At 30.9% G+C, this 15,229-nt stretch overlaps 2 protein-coding genes across 8 annotated transcripts; one reads left to right on the forward strand and one right to left on the reverse strand.

Annotated features, from left to right (window-relative positions):
- Window positions 1-2,969: 2,969 nt before the first annotated feature.
- On the forward strand, window positions 2,970-4,196 carry LOC107410049 (3'-5' exonuclease). The gene has a single exon (XM_016017461.4). It carries the CDS (start codon window positions 3,088-3,090, stop codon window positions 3,766-3,768), a length of 681 nt encoding a protein of 226 aa, XP_015872947.3. The 5' UTR covers window positions 2,970-3,087; the 3' UTR covers window positions 3,769-4,196.
- On the reverse strand, window positions 4,061-12,054 carry LOC107407676 (uncharacterized). Of its 7 annotated transcripts, none has more exons than XM_025069848.3 (12): window positions 11,952-12,054; window positions 11,499-11,539; window positions 11,249-11,328; window positions 9,749-10,899; window positions 8,532-8,631; window positions 8,318-8,403; window positions 7,695-7,777; window positions 7,265-7,392; window positions 7,062-7,163; window positions 5,602-5,895; window positions 5,370-5,492; window positions 4,061-4,661 (listed from the first exon to the last, which is right to left on the reverse strand). In XM_025069848.3, exons 2-12 carry the CDS (start codon window positions 11,500-11,502, stop codon window positions 4,278-4,280), a joined length of 2,535 nt encoding a protein of 844 aa, XP_024925616.1. In that variant the 5' UTR covers window positions 11,503-11,539; window positions 11,952-12,054; the 3' UTR covers window positions 4,061-4,277. The 7 variants fall into 7 exon arrangements, with proteins under 7 accessions (XP_024925616.1, XP_015870472.1, XP_048333341.1 ...); XM_016014986.4 differs by having other exon boundaries at window positions 9,749-10,902; XM_048477384.2 differs by having other exon boundaries at window positions 11,913-12,023.
- Window positions 12,055-15,229: the final 3,175 nt, after the last annotated feature.

Here is a 15,229-nt window from a genome sequence, read left to right on the forward strand (position 1 = left end):
CGATGAAACCAAAAAAAGAAAAAAGAAAAACAAATCTGCCATAGTAAAACAAATCTTAACATGCCTTGTGACTGCTACAATAGTAAAATTTCCCTCCAGGATTTGAACTTATCTAAGAGGTTCTCAATACAGCTTCTTTTTCACCAGGGCATCGGCACCGTACACAACTTTCACCGCAGGTGAATTTGGTTGACATAGCTTCTCCTCCTCGTTGCCTTTGCTCGTTCATCTCATCACCTCCTTACCTCTGCTCCTTCATTGGCACTGCTCTTTCATCTGTTCTTTACCTATTTCTTCCACTTCATTCTCCCCTCATTTCAAAACTTTAATTGCAAAACCTAATATCTTTGAATTACATTGTCATCTGACAATGGTGAGGCCAAACAGTGGCATGTGAGTGTCACATGCCAACTAAATACCAACTAAGTTTTTGTTTACTCACCTTCTATTACACGATTTATTTGCTTAATTGCACCTTCAAGGTCACGCAATGAGCATGTGCAAATTTTTTTAACAGACCCGTTAGCAATTTGACAGAATTGACCAATTTCTTTAGATTTTACAACATTAGGGTTTATTTTATACAATTCTAAAGTTCAAGGTTCAATTTGCACATTAGACATATTTCAGGTACCATTAGGCAATTAACCCCTTTTTTTTTATGAATACAACCATTCCCGTAAATGTTTTTATTTTTTTTTTTTTAATGAATATAACCATTCCCATATACTTTCTATATTGAAATGTCTTTAATTTCATTCAAAAAAGAAGTTAGGATGCTTAGATTTGTTGAATCTCTCCCCCTATGATTCTAGAGTACTATGCAAAAATGGGTAAATCTATCTACTTGTTTGGCAAAAGAAAATGACTAAATAAATTTACGATAACCAAATTTTTTTATCAAAATTTTGGTATTCATAATTTGGTATTCATCAATTTAACATCATTCAGAAACTACCATACAATCGGTTACCAAAATTTTAATTAAAAAATTTGGTATCTGTAGTATTGCTCTATCCAAGTTAAGATTGATATACCATTTGGTTAGCTCTTTGTACATAATTCATAAAGAAACTTTGATATTCTTCAATATCCTCAAGTTTGGATTCAATTTTTCTAATTTAATTATTATACTAGTGTTGGGTTTTTTTAATGGTTTTAAATTGATATTGTTCTATTCTCATGGGAAGTTAAATCACTTAAAAAATATCAAATTATGGATACCAAAATTCTGACAAAAAAAAATTTAATCACTCTAGCTTTTGATGCAAACCACTCAATGAAAAACACAGTTGCAAAAGAAGGGCATGTCTGGTAACAATTAACAAGTTCAGAAAAATATATTAATTGAGTTTTTAAAAATTATAAATTATTAATTGAAATGAGCAATTTTCAGGAAAAAAAAAATACCCCAAAAAAAAAAAAGGATCATTTTTTTTCCTTTCACATGTGAATCTTGACTTACTTCTTCTTCTTTTTTTTTTTTTTTTTTTATTGGGGTGATTGAGAAGAGTTAACAGAGTCAGTCCACCATGACCATTATAGTAATCATAATATCGTATTGTATATATATACATATTATATAGATATAATCTCGTTTTAATTTTTGGTCCTTTTATTTTTGTGCCATTGTGTGGCCCCGCTGCATATGCTTTTAAAAGGTATACAAAAATAATAAATAAAATAAAATAATTATTTATAATTTAGTTTGAAAGTAATTAAGGTATATATATGATATATTTTTTCGTTATTAAAAAAAATTGCACTTCTTTATGGTGGCCCAAAAAAAAAAAAGAAAAAGAAAAACAATGGATTATAATGGTGCTGTTTCCTTTAATTGATTACCATATATAAACTTTCTTTTTTTTTTTTTTTTTTACTTCCTAAAAAATAGAATGTAAACTTGGGAAAAATTATTTGGAAATTTTGGGATTCTACCAAATAGTTGATGAATTTTTTACACTTACTTTTTCTGCCTTTTTATATGTATATAACAAAGCTATATGAAATAAAAATAGTACTACAATAGCAAATTGTCTACCAAAACATTTATTAAATCATATATATTAATATGTTATTGATCAAATATTAGTAATGCTACATATATCAAAATATTTTACCAAATTATATTCATATAATTTAAATATGGATAAATAAATCAATTAAATATTTCCACATCATAATTTTCATTATTTGATCAATAAATTTAGTAAATATTTTGATGATTATAGCAACATTGGTGGATATTAATATAACTGCATAAAAAATTAATTAAATATTATTCTATTATTGGATAAATAAATCTGATAAGTATTTTGATAATTTTAATATTTATTAAATAAAATTTTATAATTTTTTGTTTTGTTTTATTTTTTAAATATTGTTGCACTGCTATAAAGAAATGAGCAAGCCAAGTTATTATAATTAGAAAATTAAATTAGGTTTAGTTCCCGATCTAAAAAGTAATTTTAATTAGTTTTCACGCGAGATTGCCCATTCCAATCCGTCCCCAAAACAAAAAAAACAAAAAAAAAAAAAAAAAAAATTTGCATGTCCAATGTAGAGAGACATCACCAATCACTTTCCTTCGTTCTCTCAACAATGTCCGAGTTAGACCAAAATTTATGTTGAGAGGCAGAAGAAAACACAAATTAAAAGAAAGTAGGACAACAAGAATATCAATATTCTAATGCCCAATAATCCAAAAAAGAAAAATAATAATAACAATAATAAATATTAAATAAATTTATCATATAGAATTTTAATTTTCTTTTAGAAATCTCTCATTAATATTCTGTTTATAGAAAGTTAGCATTTGAAAGAAAATAAATAATTGTATATTTGGAAATATAATTTTTGCACCGCCATAGGCATTGCGTGGGCCTTAAGCTAAAGCTAAATTATTTAAATTCTATCAAATTTTAAGTTTCCTATTTTCCTAGTGAAAGTCTACTATCCGATATTATATATATATGACTTCGAAACACAAGGCAAACCCCTTAAGAAGGATCAATTTCATTGTCGGTGCATTCTCTACTTGTGTACGTTGTCGCTGTTTCATGCTGTTTTCAGAAGCCAACAAAATCAATGGAATTCCATACCATAGATTTCTGCGGTACTAAAATCATGACCACCGTGACATCTTCAGCAAAAGTTGTTGATCAATGGATTTCAAGAATCCACCAAATTCATCACCGAAGGATGTCAAAACTCATACTTGGTCTGGATATCGAATGGCTTCCATATTTCCCACCAGAGGAGCCAAACCCAGTTGCCATTTTGCAAATATGTGTGGGACATAGGTGTTTGATATTCCAGCTACTCTACAACGATACCATTCCTCGCTCTCTGCGCGAGTTTCTTGCCAATCCAGATTTTACTTTTGTTGGTGTGGGAGTGAAAGAAGATGCGGTTAAACTGTTGGAAGATTGGAATTTGATAGTTGGAGGTACTATGGATTTGGCCGAAGAAGCTGCTAAGAAGTATGGAGTTGATTATTATAAAAGAATAGGGTTGAAGAGGTTGGCCATGGCGTTGATTGGCAAGTCTATGAAAAAGCCTAAACATGTTACTTTGAGTCAATGGGATTCCAGGAAGCTGTCTGATGAACAGGTCGAGTATGCGGCCATTGATGCTTATGTTTCTTTCAAGCTAGGTATGTTGTTGATGAAGAATGATCATGGCAGAAAATATCACAGCACTGGCCACTCCCATTGTTGTCATGATCATATGCCACTCAGGCTTTCTGAAACTAATTGTGTTGTATAGAATTTCTTTTTTTTCTTTTTTATTTCTTTATTGGATTAGGAATGTTAAAAACTTAATATCAATGCGTACACGATAAAAAACATTGAGTTGTTAAATTTGTGGATCATTCATCGTCTACTAAACAAAAAGACACCAAAGTTAACATAGTTCTTAGATTTCAAAGTTTTAATAAAGGCTAGTCTAGCAAAGAAAATATTTTGATTCTATTCTACTTTCCAATTTTAAAAGTGTGATATAATACAATCTTAACTATTAAATTAAACTGAGATCCTAATAAAATAAAATAAAAATATAGACCAAAATCCTTCGACCAAAGGGAATTTACAAGTGACCAAAATCCCTTTTGCCCATTCTATACACTTGAATAACTCAGTATACCAAATTACATTTTGAATAGCTATTTTGATAACAAACCTAAGAAAAGAAATTACAAAATCTGGCCAATTTTGGAAGTGACTCCAACAAAATACACTACCAAATATGGCTTTTCCTCGATGCAGTTTATAACCTCACATAAGAACTCCTTCTGTATTGTTAAGGGCTTTCTTTACAACCTTAAATTTTTCTTTTACTGCATTATTTGTTTTGACAACATACCCCTTGATAAAGAATTCAATCCCATGTCGAAGACTTTCTAGCTCAGGAGCTACAGCTACACGAGTAAATATGTTCCATATGAGACTTTCGCGATGCTCAAAGATAGCCTCAAATAACATTCGGAAATGCATTATCCTTTTCGGAGTTAGCTGTCTGATGTCATTCAAATCTACGGCCTTCAAAACTGCAAGGGAGAGGGTGAAAGACGATACCATCTCTGCTACAAATTTTGCAAGGTGCATGGACCTTATAAGCTCCATTGACTCTAGCTCTTTAAAATGGTCCCAAAGGCAAAACTGCAAAAGCATGGTAGATTTAGGAGGAAAAAAGAATTCGAAAAATAAAATATAGAATAAAAATATATACATAGACATATGCCTCGAATTCAGCAGATTAGAATAAAACAAGTTCAGGCAATGAGATCAGCAATTTTGAAAACACAACCAGCAAGGAGAAAACTATATAAATTACAACGTACATTATTTTTTCTTGCATAACACTTATTCATATTCATGGTTAAAGCTTTTAGTCGCCGCCTCAATTCCAGTTTCCAACACATCATTTAGGTGTTATATACAAGAGCAATATAAAGTGCATATACTATTTCTAAAAACTTGAGGTGGGGAATTATCCCCCTTGTTCTATCATTGCTCCATCACTTATAAGAATGAATGAATAAAAAAAAGATAAAAATAAAAAAAATAAAACCACACACACACACCAAAAAAAATTATATTTAAAAAAAATAAATAAATAAATAAATAACCAAACTAGAAACACTGTCTGCAAATGAGTAACTTAAATTGAGCAAGAAATGCAACGGAATAGTAATAATCAGTAACCAAGTGTACTTCACAAGCCAATAAAACTTGGACATGCTTAGTAAAGCGTTAGTAAGAAAGGAATACTTTCACAAGTTAATAATCCATGCAAAATTCCTTTTTAGTTGCACAGCCAGCTCTAACCACATGCCATCTTAATTACAAAATGGAAGAAGAGACTACCTGTAAAGTGAACTTATGATTTTTTTCATGCTCGCACAATTTTGAAGCCAGAACAGTGTAGTACTTGTTAAAAACTTTCTCTTGTAAGCAGCACTCCACAAGAACCCGCATGATCTCTCTGTCCTGCAGGCACATTGAAAGATGTACATATATATATATATGTGTGTGCGCATCAGAAAAAGATAGAAAATAATAGCAAAAAGAAATAAAGGATGTAATCCACAGAAGTTACCTGCTTTCCTGGTAAATCCAACCTCAGAAGCTTCTCAAATGCATCAATGTAGTCCTCTCCACTCATAATTATACAAAAGATTGCCCTCCTTGCATCTGTGTTCATCCTTTGCTTGGCAGCAAGTTGCAGCATTGTCTGAGTTTCAAGAACCTCTTTGTCTATCATGCCAGCGACCTCTTCAACATTTTCTTTTGTCGAATCCAATTCCACAGACAACCACCATTGTCCCTTCTTATCAGGATCAAGCAGCTTGCTCCACTTGAGACCTCTCAGTAGTATATTTTCTGCCCCTAACTGAAAATGATTATCAAACATGACAACAATAAATAATAAAACAAACGATACAGTAATTTCAAACAAATAACACAAAATTATACGTTCAGTGTTCAAAAGTACCATCCTGACACAATTTTGGCAATTGTTATTTGGGAAATAAATAAATAAACATCCAGACTTATTAGTCTCCATTTCTTGGTTAATCAACATTACAGAGAAAAATTCTTTAAAGTAACAATCTATAAAATGTAAAAAATTACAAATTATATAGTTATAAATGTAATTTTTTGTCAAGATAAATAAGGAATTCGTTCTCATCCATTTGTATTTCTCAAGTGGAATACAGAGCAATTTTTATACTATATCTTAGCAATTTTTAAAACAGCACCTATTCTCAGTATTAACAAGTTATCATATGTTTTATACTTCAATTTTCAATTTATGTGACCCAGCCAGTCATTCATGCAAATGCACAACATGCCAACCAGTGGACTTACATAAGAGTGATGGCAAAATGTGCTCTAGTCAAAAAGAAAACTTGTCCCCATTCTCAGTATTAACAAGGAAAGGGTTATCATATGTTTTATACTTCAATTTTCAATTTATGTGACCCAGCCAGTCATTCATGCAAATGCACAACATGCCAACCAGTGGACTTAAATAAGAGTGATGGCAAAATGTGCTCTAGTCAAAAAGAAAACTTGTCCCTTGCATTGAACCAACAAAAGTCGTGCCAACCTAAATTTGATAACTGAAAGGGACCTCAACTTCTTTAATTGAAAAGCTACCATAATACCATCAATATTTTATTATTTAACAAAATTCAAATCAACAAATGGAAAGTACTAGTGTCAAATTACTCAAAAATTGGAATTCATCAACATAAATAGAGTATAAGAAGCGATCTGATTTCAATTTGGGCAAATTTTTACAACTATCAATCAATCTGGCTTATTTTCAAGTCACAGGTAATATGCTAATGAAATTCCCTCACCTGCCTCCCAAAATGTGAAATGTACTAATACATTACACACAACATATACATGTACATATATATGTAAAGAAGAAGAAATAATAATAAAATTAACACCCACAAGAAAAAAATAATAAGAAAATTAACTGCCATGACAACAAAAATAATAATAAAATTAAATGGAAAGCTAAACAGTATTAGGTAGCAAGACCTTCTGTAGCCATTTTTTAAACCGTTTAAGCTGTGAAGGATCCTCTTTAGGCTTTTTCTTGTTGTTCTTGATGTCATATATAATTTCAAGCATGTATTCCATCTGCAAGTATCACTTGGTAAATATTTCTAGAATTTATAGACAAATAAATAAATAACGGTCTCCAAAAACTTTTCATGACAAAAACTGCATATCAAGCTTACTCTTTTGTTGTTTAGAAATGCCTGGCCCACTCCAGATGAGGCCTTTAACTCATTCACTCTATTCTGGACACTCTGAATAAAATTTTTCATGGCAAGAGGATCATCGGCCCTTATTTTCATCCCACAGCCTATTCATTGAACAAAGATTATGTTAAAAATGGGCAGTCAGTCCCAATGAATTTCCATTTCAATATCCAATACAGGCAACCCTTGCTTTCAAAGGAATGATGTGAAAATTAGCACATACAGATACAAAAGGGAAAACACGACAAGAAATGATATCATACAGATGCAGTACTAGGAAATACAGTGTGCAACTTGCAACAATTTGTCCGAAAGGTGACTACAAAGTTATGATAATAGTTTAAGAAGCCAAAATCACAATGGAATATGACACAACAAAGAGAACAAAACTCCAAAAGGAACTTACATTCTAAAACTGTATAGATTGTAGAGACATCTATCTCCGTAAGACGCTTGCTCAACATCATCATGAAGTCATATATCAAATCACTAAAGAGCATGACAAGAAGTACTGCAATTAGAGAAGATTTAATACCTGGTATATATACTAGTCATAACATACATCAGTCAAAATCATGTGCCAACACTAAGAAACAACCAAAACAACACCCAATAATCAAGAAGTGAATATTTAGTATAGTGAAAGCTCAAGTTAGAATTTGGGCACACACTGTCTGCAAAACACGTTATTAAGTCACACAACATCATCATAAAGTAAATTGCAGCTATTTCCATTGAAGATTCACCCCTTAAGTTCTGAGTAAGATGACGCAATTATCAGTTGTTGTTCGTTCTATGGTGGAATGCACAGTCATCTAGTATATATTATTCCTCCATTTGAGTAATTATGTATCTTCATATTAATTATAACTATTTGCCAAAGCCAAAATATAGGCCTCATCACCAAATTTAACCTGGATTTTAAGGGCATATAAAATTGAAATGATGTTGCTAGCATTTTCACAATTCTTCCCAGGTTTCTCTAAAAGTATTGCTAAGTCAACTTTCCAGGAAGCTTACATCACCTACCTTGAGCATATTCCAATTATATATAAATATGATAACAGCAGAGTAATGTTCCGCAAGGCGAGATCGTCTTTTTTGAGGTACTTGTCCTGAAAATAGAAAAGAAGATTCTCTAATAATTTCAAAATTTCCAGCAAAGGCTTATGTTTCTAATCTTCATTCAATTACCCTTGAGATTTATTTAGTTATCTGAAGAATTTTCATTTGTAAGGCTTACCTCAAAAGTTTTAGCTAAGGACACCATAACATTTGCACTGAAGTCAACTCCAACCGAGCAGGCCATGCCAGCAACGAAAGCAGAAAACATGGCAGCATATCTTCACATTCACAAAGAACATTTACAAATAATCAGTTAGTAAGATTATCAAAAACAGAAAAGGTTCTAGCAAAAGTAAATTTGGCCCAGGTTCTAAATCCAAATATGAGCCAAGTTGACCATCTCTTGAAGAATGAAACATAAAAAAGGCATGACATATTCGAATGTTTCGAAGATATGATCTCCAACTATAACAGTAGGCTGATTAACTGCATCATTTGCTCAAGTACAAGTTTAAGTACTCAACACATATAAATTAGCTATATGGTGATATTGCAAAGAAGACTGTTATGCCTATGCTACTTGTCTGTAGTCAACAAGGCTGACAATAAAGGTTTTAAAAGTATCTCAAACACAAAAATGAAGTAGCTCAATAGGCATAACACGAAAGATTTTATTATGTCATAGAAATTCTTAAGTCCTAATATACAGCAACATACCTTTAAGAATATCTAAAAGATCAAAAATATATATTTCGCATTATCCATCTCAATTTGAAATTCCAGGATTTCAGCACATCCTTTTAGTGCGTCCTCCAAAATTGTGTTGAATTATCTAACACATTTTGTTGCATTGTAATTTCTTATTCACCATATCTATCAATCTCTAGTAAGCATCCTTCATAATCTATCAACTTAAAAATGTAAATAAATATGCTTGTATACTAGAAAATTCATTCAGAAGTGTAGCATGAAATCCAATAAATTTTACAAACAAATGCACAATAAGAAAAACATAAATTCTACAAACAAATACACAATAAGAAAAAATAAAATTTAATATTAAGTCCTCCAAGCAAGCACTTTAAGCCAAAAAATCATTCCTTTGTTTTCCTTAGATTGTCTGATTAGTAACGTTTGAGCAGGGAGCCAACTACCCATGTCAAGATAGTTAGTCAATGGCAGTAATTTTCAATTAAGGCCTCCTAGCGACAGACCAATTAAGGAAAAACATTCAGAAAGGAGCAGAGTTATTCTGACACAGTGCTGGCCAAAAAGGGAGAGATAATATCAAGCAGCAAATAATACTGAAAGTCACTCTGCCACCTTTCTATTAATTCAACATGAACTTGACGGAGAAAAAATGAAATGATATATATCAACAGAAGAGCACTTAACTGTTCATTGCCACGAGGACCACCAGAACAAGAGGCCAAAACCTCCTCACTGATTATTTGAGAAGCTATACTTCGAGCAATGGAACGAAATGTAATGGAAATTTCTCCAGTAGTTGATCCGATATTGGATTCAGTCATCTTATTCAAAAGTCGACGTACCTGTCTACGAATTTGAGTATATTCACTTGACTCATTCCCAGCAAGAGATCTCAAGTGAGGAGCTATATATTTACCAGGTGCATTGCCAAGTACTGCTTTTGATGCCACCTCTGCGCCATATGACACCACTGGCTCAGATACGTCCATGGTTGAGTCATCAGATTTATTGCCTTCTTCTCCTCTGTCCAACAACTTTCTTTTCTTACTTTTGTTCCTTGAAGACACCTTACCAGATACTTCGTCTGATTTTGCCTCAGAACATGGTTCTAATGGTTCCTGTACTTCAACCGTTGAGTCACCAGGTATCTCACCTTCGAGCCCTTGCTGTGATGGTTTTTCCTTGTTACGTTTTTTATTTTTATTCCTCGAGGACAGCTTAGCAGATATTTCTTCTGACTTTACCACAGAAAGTGTCCCTAATGGTTCACATGCTTCAACCATTGAGTCTTCAGGCATTTCATCTTTTAGCCCTTGCTCCGACAGTTTTTGCCTTTTAAGTTTCTTACCTGAAAATCTCTTCTCATAGTTCACAACGGCCACTTCCTCAGTATCTGTAAGTTTTTCTTCCTCTACTGAATCAAGAAGAGAAGGAATTCCTTCAAACAACATGTTCATGCCATGATCCTCTCCCCTTAATTTACCCTTTTTCACCTTGAGTTTCTTTGCTAATTTCCTTTCCAATTCCAAATCCTCCTCAGCAGATATTACAGCACTCCGCATATCCATTTCAAGAAACTTCTCAAAACCCGTTTTAACATTTCTTATCTTACTTCTTTTCTTCTCCACCTTTTCTGATGAAACAGAATCGTGACGTCCTGGAGACTCCAATTCAGCCTCAGCTTCCTTAATATCAGATTGCTTCGGGCTCTGTTTGTCAATGCTAGTATCTGATTGCAAAAGATGTCTCTTGTTTACCTTCTGATCAAATGAGTTTTTCACTTTGTTCACAGCTTTTGACTTTGATTTCTCAACATTCTTCGTAAGCCTTTGATCCTTCTTTAACATCAAATTTACAGTATTCAGAAAATAGAAACAACAAGCCACATAAGATACACGGATAAAAGCACAAAAAATAAATAATTAATTAATTAATCAATTTATTTATTTAAAAAAAAAAATATATATATATATATATATATTAGAAAAAGAGTGGAAAAAGGAGTTGCTACAATAAAATAGCAGGAAACTGATTTTAAAAAATTGAAAACCCACAAAAAAATTTTAGCTCAAAAACTACATAGAACCAAACTCTTACTAGAAAGATTTTTTTTTTTTTTCAAAGAGGGGGGAAAAAAAAAATTGCAGAAAAAGTAATGAAAATAGGAGCAATATCCTTCTGTACCTGATGTTGGAGCCAGAGTTGATGCTTTCTTGTATTCTTCTCCAACCGAGCTTCTTTTCGCCTTTCTCTTCGTGACTTGTCTGCAAAATTCAGAACAAAAAACGTTTTAGACTGCTCTTTATAAATACAATTATATATATATATATATATATAAAGCTCCTCTTCCATCTTTCTCATAACTAAAACAGCATCAAACATAATACAACCGTGAAAAGCAAAACCGAAACAAGCGAGTAAGAGAAACGCTTACCCATGCCTGGTAATTCAAGCTCCTCAATTATTTAAAATTTCCTAAGAAAAACGTGAAAAAAAAAATTAATAAACATGGAGAAGTTAAATTCAAAATAAGAACCTCACATTACATTTACACTTGATTGAAGAGCCCGAGAGACCAATATAAACACTTATATTAAGGCACATCAAAGTAATGAAATCAGTATCAAAATCAACAATATATTTTACAGATTATAATTGAAGAAAAATAAATAAGGTCATAATGAAGCAATATTCAAACCCCCCCCCCCCCAAAAAAAAAAAAAAAAAAAAAAAAACTCATATATCTAAAACAGAGAAAACTGAGCTGAATAAAAAAAAAAGAAAAAAAAAATACATGTTGGAGGTTGCAATGTGATGGACAAAATTTGAAAGACAGTCCCACACTTAGATTCAAAATTACTAAAAACTGAGTGATATTCAAAATTACCAAAAACTGAGTGATCTTCTTCTTGTGTTAATGACTGCTCTGTGTTTTCGGAAAATAAAAGCCCTAGAAGACGAAGAAGAAGAAAAAAAATTAAGGGGTTTTTAGTAAATTTATCTAAGAAGTATATGCAGCTAGCAATTTCGGTGTTGGGGAAGCAAATGGGCTAGAAGATGGGCTTGAGCTGGCCTGATTTTGCCACATAAAATTGTGTTTGCAATCAAAGAAACTGTATACACCCACTCTCACAAATATTTATCAAAGGTGTATATTTTTTAAAATTTTAAATATGTCTAGAAGGGAAAAAATAATAAAGAAAAATGTCTTAATCGTTTAATTAAATTTGAACAATAATTAAAGATATAACATTTTTTTTTGTTCTTATATCACACTTTCATTATTCACGTGGGGAACCATTTAAATATTTACACTTTTTACCCCTTTGGAGTTGTGATGTGGCCTATACATTTTAGCATTTCATACAAAATTTGTAATGCATTAGTTCTTTTGACACTTTTATGTGATTCCAAAAATGTGAATTTAATAAGAATAAAGATGTGTTTGGTGCTATATATATATATATATATATGTATAAATTTTATATTGATTTGCTACTTCAAAAGAATTTTATATGGTGAATATTTGCATTATGTACCATAATTCATTCTAATTAGAAATCTATAATATGTTACAACTACTTGGTTGAAATTCTACGTCCACCTTCTTAATTTCAATTTTTTTTTTTTTTTGGGGATAATTTGATAATATGAAATATATGTACTATTTTCATCCATTATAATTAGAAGTTTGATATAAACAACATATATTGATAGTGGCTCAACAAAAAGCGAAAATGATTATTGTTCGAGTGTTTATATCTCAATTTTTAAGTTTAAATTCAAAAAACATATTATCAACAAGATTCTACAGTATCATATTGTTAACAATATTAATAATTTTTCACCTAAAAATAATAATAATAATAATTTATACAACATTCTTTCACCTATAATAACCTTTCAAATTAAACCCATCCATTAAGGTTCACATCCAACAATGGTTGTAATCTTGTACATTGAACAACTATACAGCTGATAAGTTGACATAAATGAGCCGAAAGTCTAAAGTGCGGTCCACATATACACCAACAAAAACACATTTCTAAAATAAACTAAAATGTCGTCCATGCATGCATTAACTTGTGAAATTGGTTTCTAAATGTTTGAATAGTTTTAAGTATTCTACGAATGACGTTTGGATTTTAGTGAAAAAGAGAAACATAATTGGAAGAAATTATAATCTATATTTTATTATTTTAAAAAAAAATTAAACATATTTTTCATGAAAAGTCATATGAGATGTTAATTTGAGCATTGTTATTCATTTCATACCATTGATGATAATCATGGTGATACTGATTGGTTTTTGCGGTTAGATCTGTCTTGAATTTTACACTTATTATCACATAAAACTATCACATCAATATTAAACTTGGTTATGACTAATATACTTTTGCATGAACTTAGTAATAAATTAACTATTTTCTAAACTTAGTGGTTGTGGTTGCGTGTTGATAGTATGTATATGAATTTATTTGACCAAATTTATTGAAATTGTATAATTGAACTGACGCCGCGATTGGGACGCCAGATAAAGAGAGATTAAAAAGGAGGATTAGGCTGTGTTGCCCTTATTATGTGATTGGTATTGTATATGTTATATAAATATATATATATATATATATATATATATATATTATGTTTAATTAGTTTTAAAACATATATTATGTTTTTAATTATATAATATTTTAAAATTTATATAAATTAAATAGAGTCCAATCCAATAACTTACTAAACACACGATATTATGTCCTGTCATTTGATTCGAAACTACGTCAAAACTACATAAAACACATGACAATATTAAATATAACCAACCCTGCTCACTTTAATACAATTCTATTCTATTTTTCACATGTAATCCAATTCAATCTTCATAGGAAACAAGGCCTAAAATGATGATGAGGTTGATAATAATAAGAATAATAATAATAATAATAGTAAAACAACATAATTGTGAAGTAAAGTTCGTAAACTGATGCTAACTAAGTAACTCTTCTAACCCACTTTCAGAGAGAGAGAGAGAGATAAAATCTCTTTAATCCCATACAAATAAATAATTTTTTTAAAAAAATGGAGGTTTTCTCTCCCACCATTTTATTTATTAATTTATTTGGTAATGCCATCCCACAGTTTTATTGGCAAGTTTCCTTCCCTTGTGCATTAGCGACTTTACACTAAGGCGCACCTTAACGCTTGGCCCATACTTGTACCTTCCTTCTTTTTTCTTTTTTCTTGTTTTCACATGTACCTCCCTTTTCGTTTTATCTTAAAATTCCAAGTAGTATTGTACTAATATTTATAGCCACTTTCTCCACAAACATATATATATATATATATATATATAGAGAGAGAGAGAAAGTAAAATTTAAAATAAAACATATCCTATCCTATATATATTTTTTTTCTATTTTTATGGCTCTGTAATATAAAAATTATAAAAGTTCGTTTGGAAAAAAAAAATAGTTGTTATAAACCTGAATCTCGGCCATCAAATTAAATAATAATAATAAAAAATGTGTTCAACTGAGGTATGAGTTCAATTATCAATGGAACAATTTAATGGTAAATTCAGTAACTTGGAACAAAAAATCAACGATTCAATTGTTAAAAATAAAAAGAAGAAATAATCAAATAAAAAAAATTGCGGAAGCACAATATGAGGAAGCAAAAGTGGCCGTGGTTTTTTTTATTTTTCTTTTTCTTTTTGGTGAATGTGGTTTTTTGTCACTTCAATTATTATTATTATTTGGTGAAAATCACTTCAATTAATTTTTGTCTTTATCATAAGGACAAAACGAAATCTTGATAAGTTAATATTATTTTAATGTATGATAAATAAATGCCAAAATAGTGAAAAATACATATTGATTCCCTCTTTTATGGTCCAAAATCTAGGTGAATGAATGAAGCACAAAAATATTTCAAAATATAAAAAAAGAAAGAAAAAAATGAAGCACAAAAATATAAAAATAAATAAATATAGCTAAACAATGGGCCAAACCGAATAACGCGTTTTGCCCAAAGTGTGAAAGGTGAAAATTCTAAGACCCAACGGAAAACGGAAACTCGGCAGCAAAAACAAAAGGAATAAGCGGTGTAATCGCATTGAGACAAATCAGAAACGCGTCCACGCTGTAATCTGCTAAGATCCAGCTGTCA

The sequence above is a fragment of the Ziziphus jujuba genome, chromosome 3 (assembly GCF_031755915.1).
Source record: "Ziziphus jujuba cultivar Dongzao chromosome 3, ASM3175591v1".
Lineage (NCBI taxonomy): Eukaryota > Viridiplantae > Streptophyta > Magnoliopsida > Rosales > Rhamnaceae > Ziziphus > Ziziphus jujuba.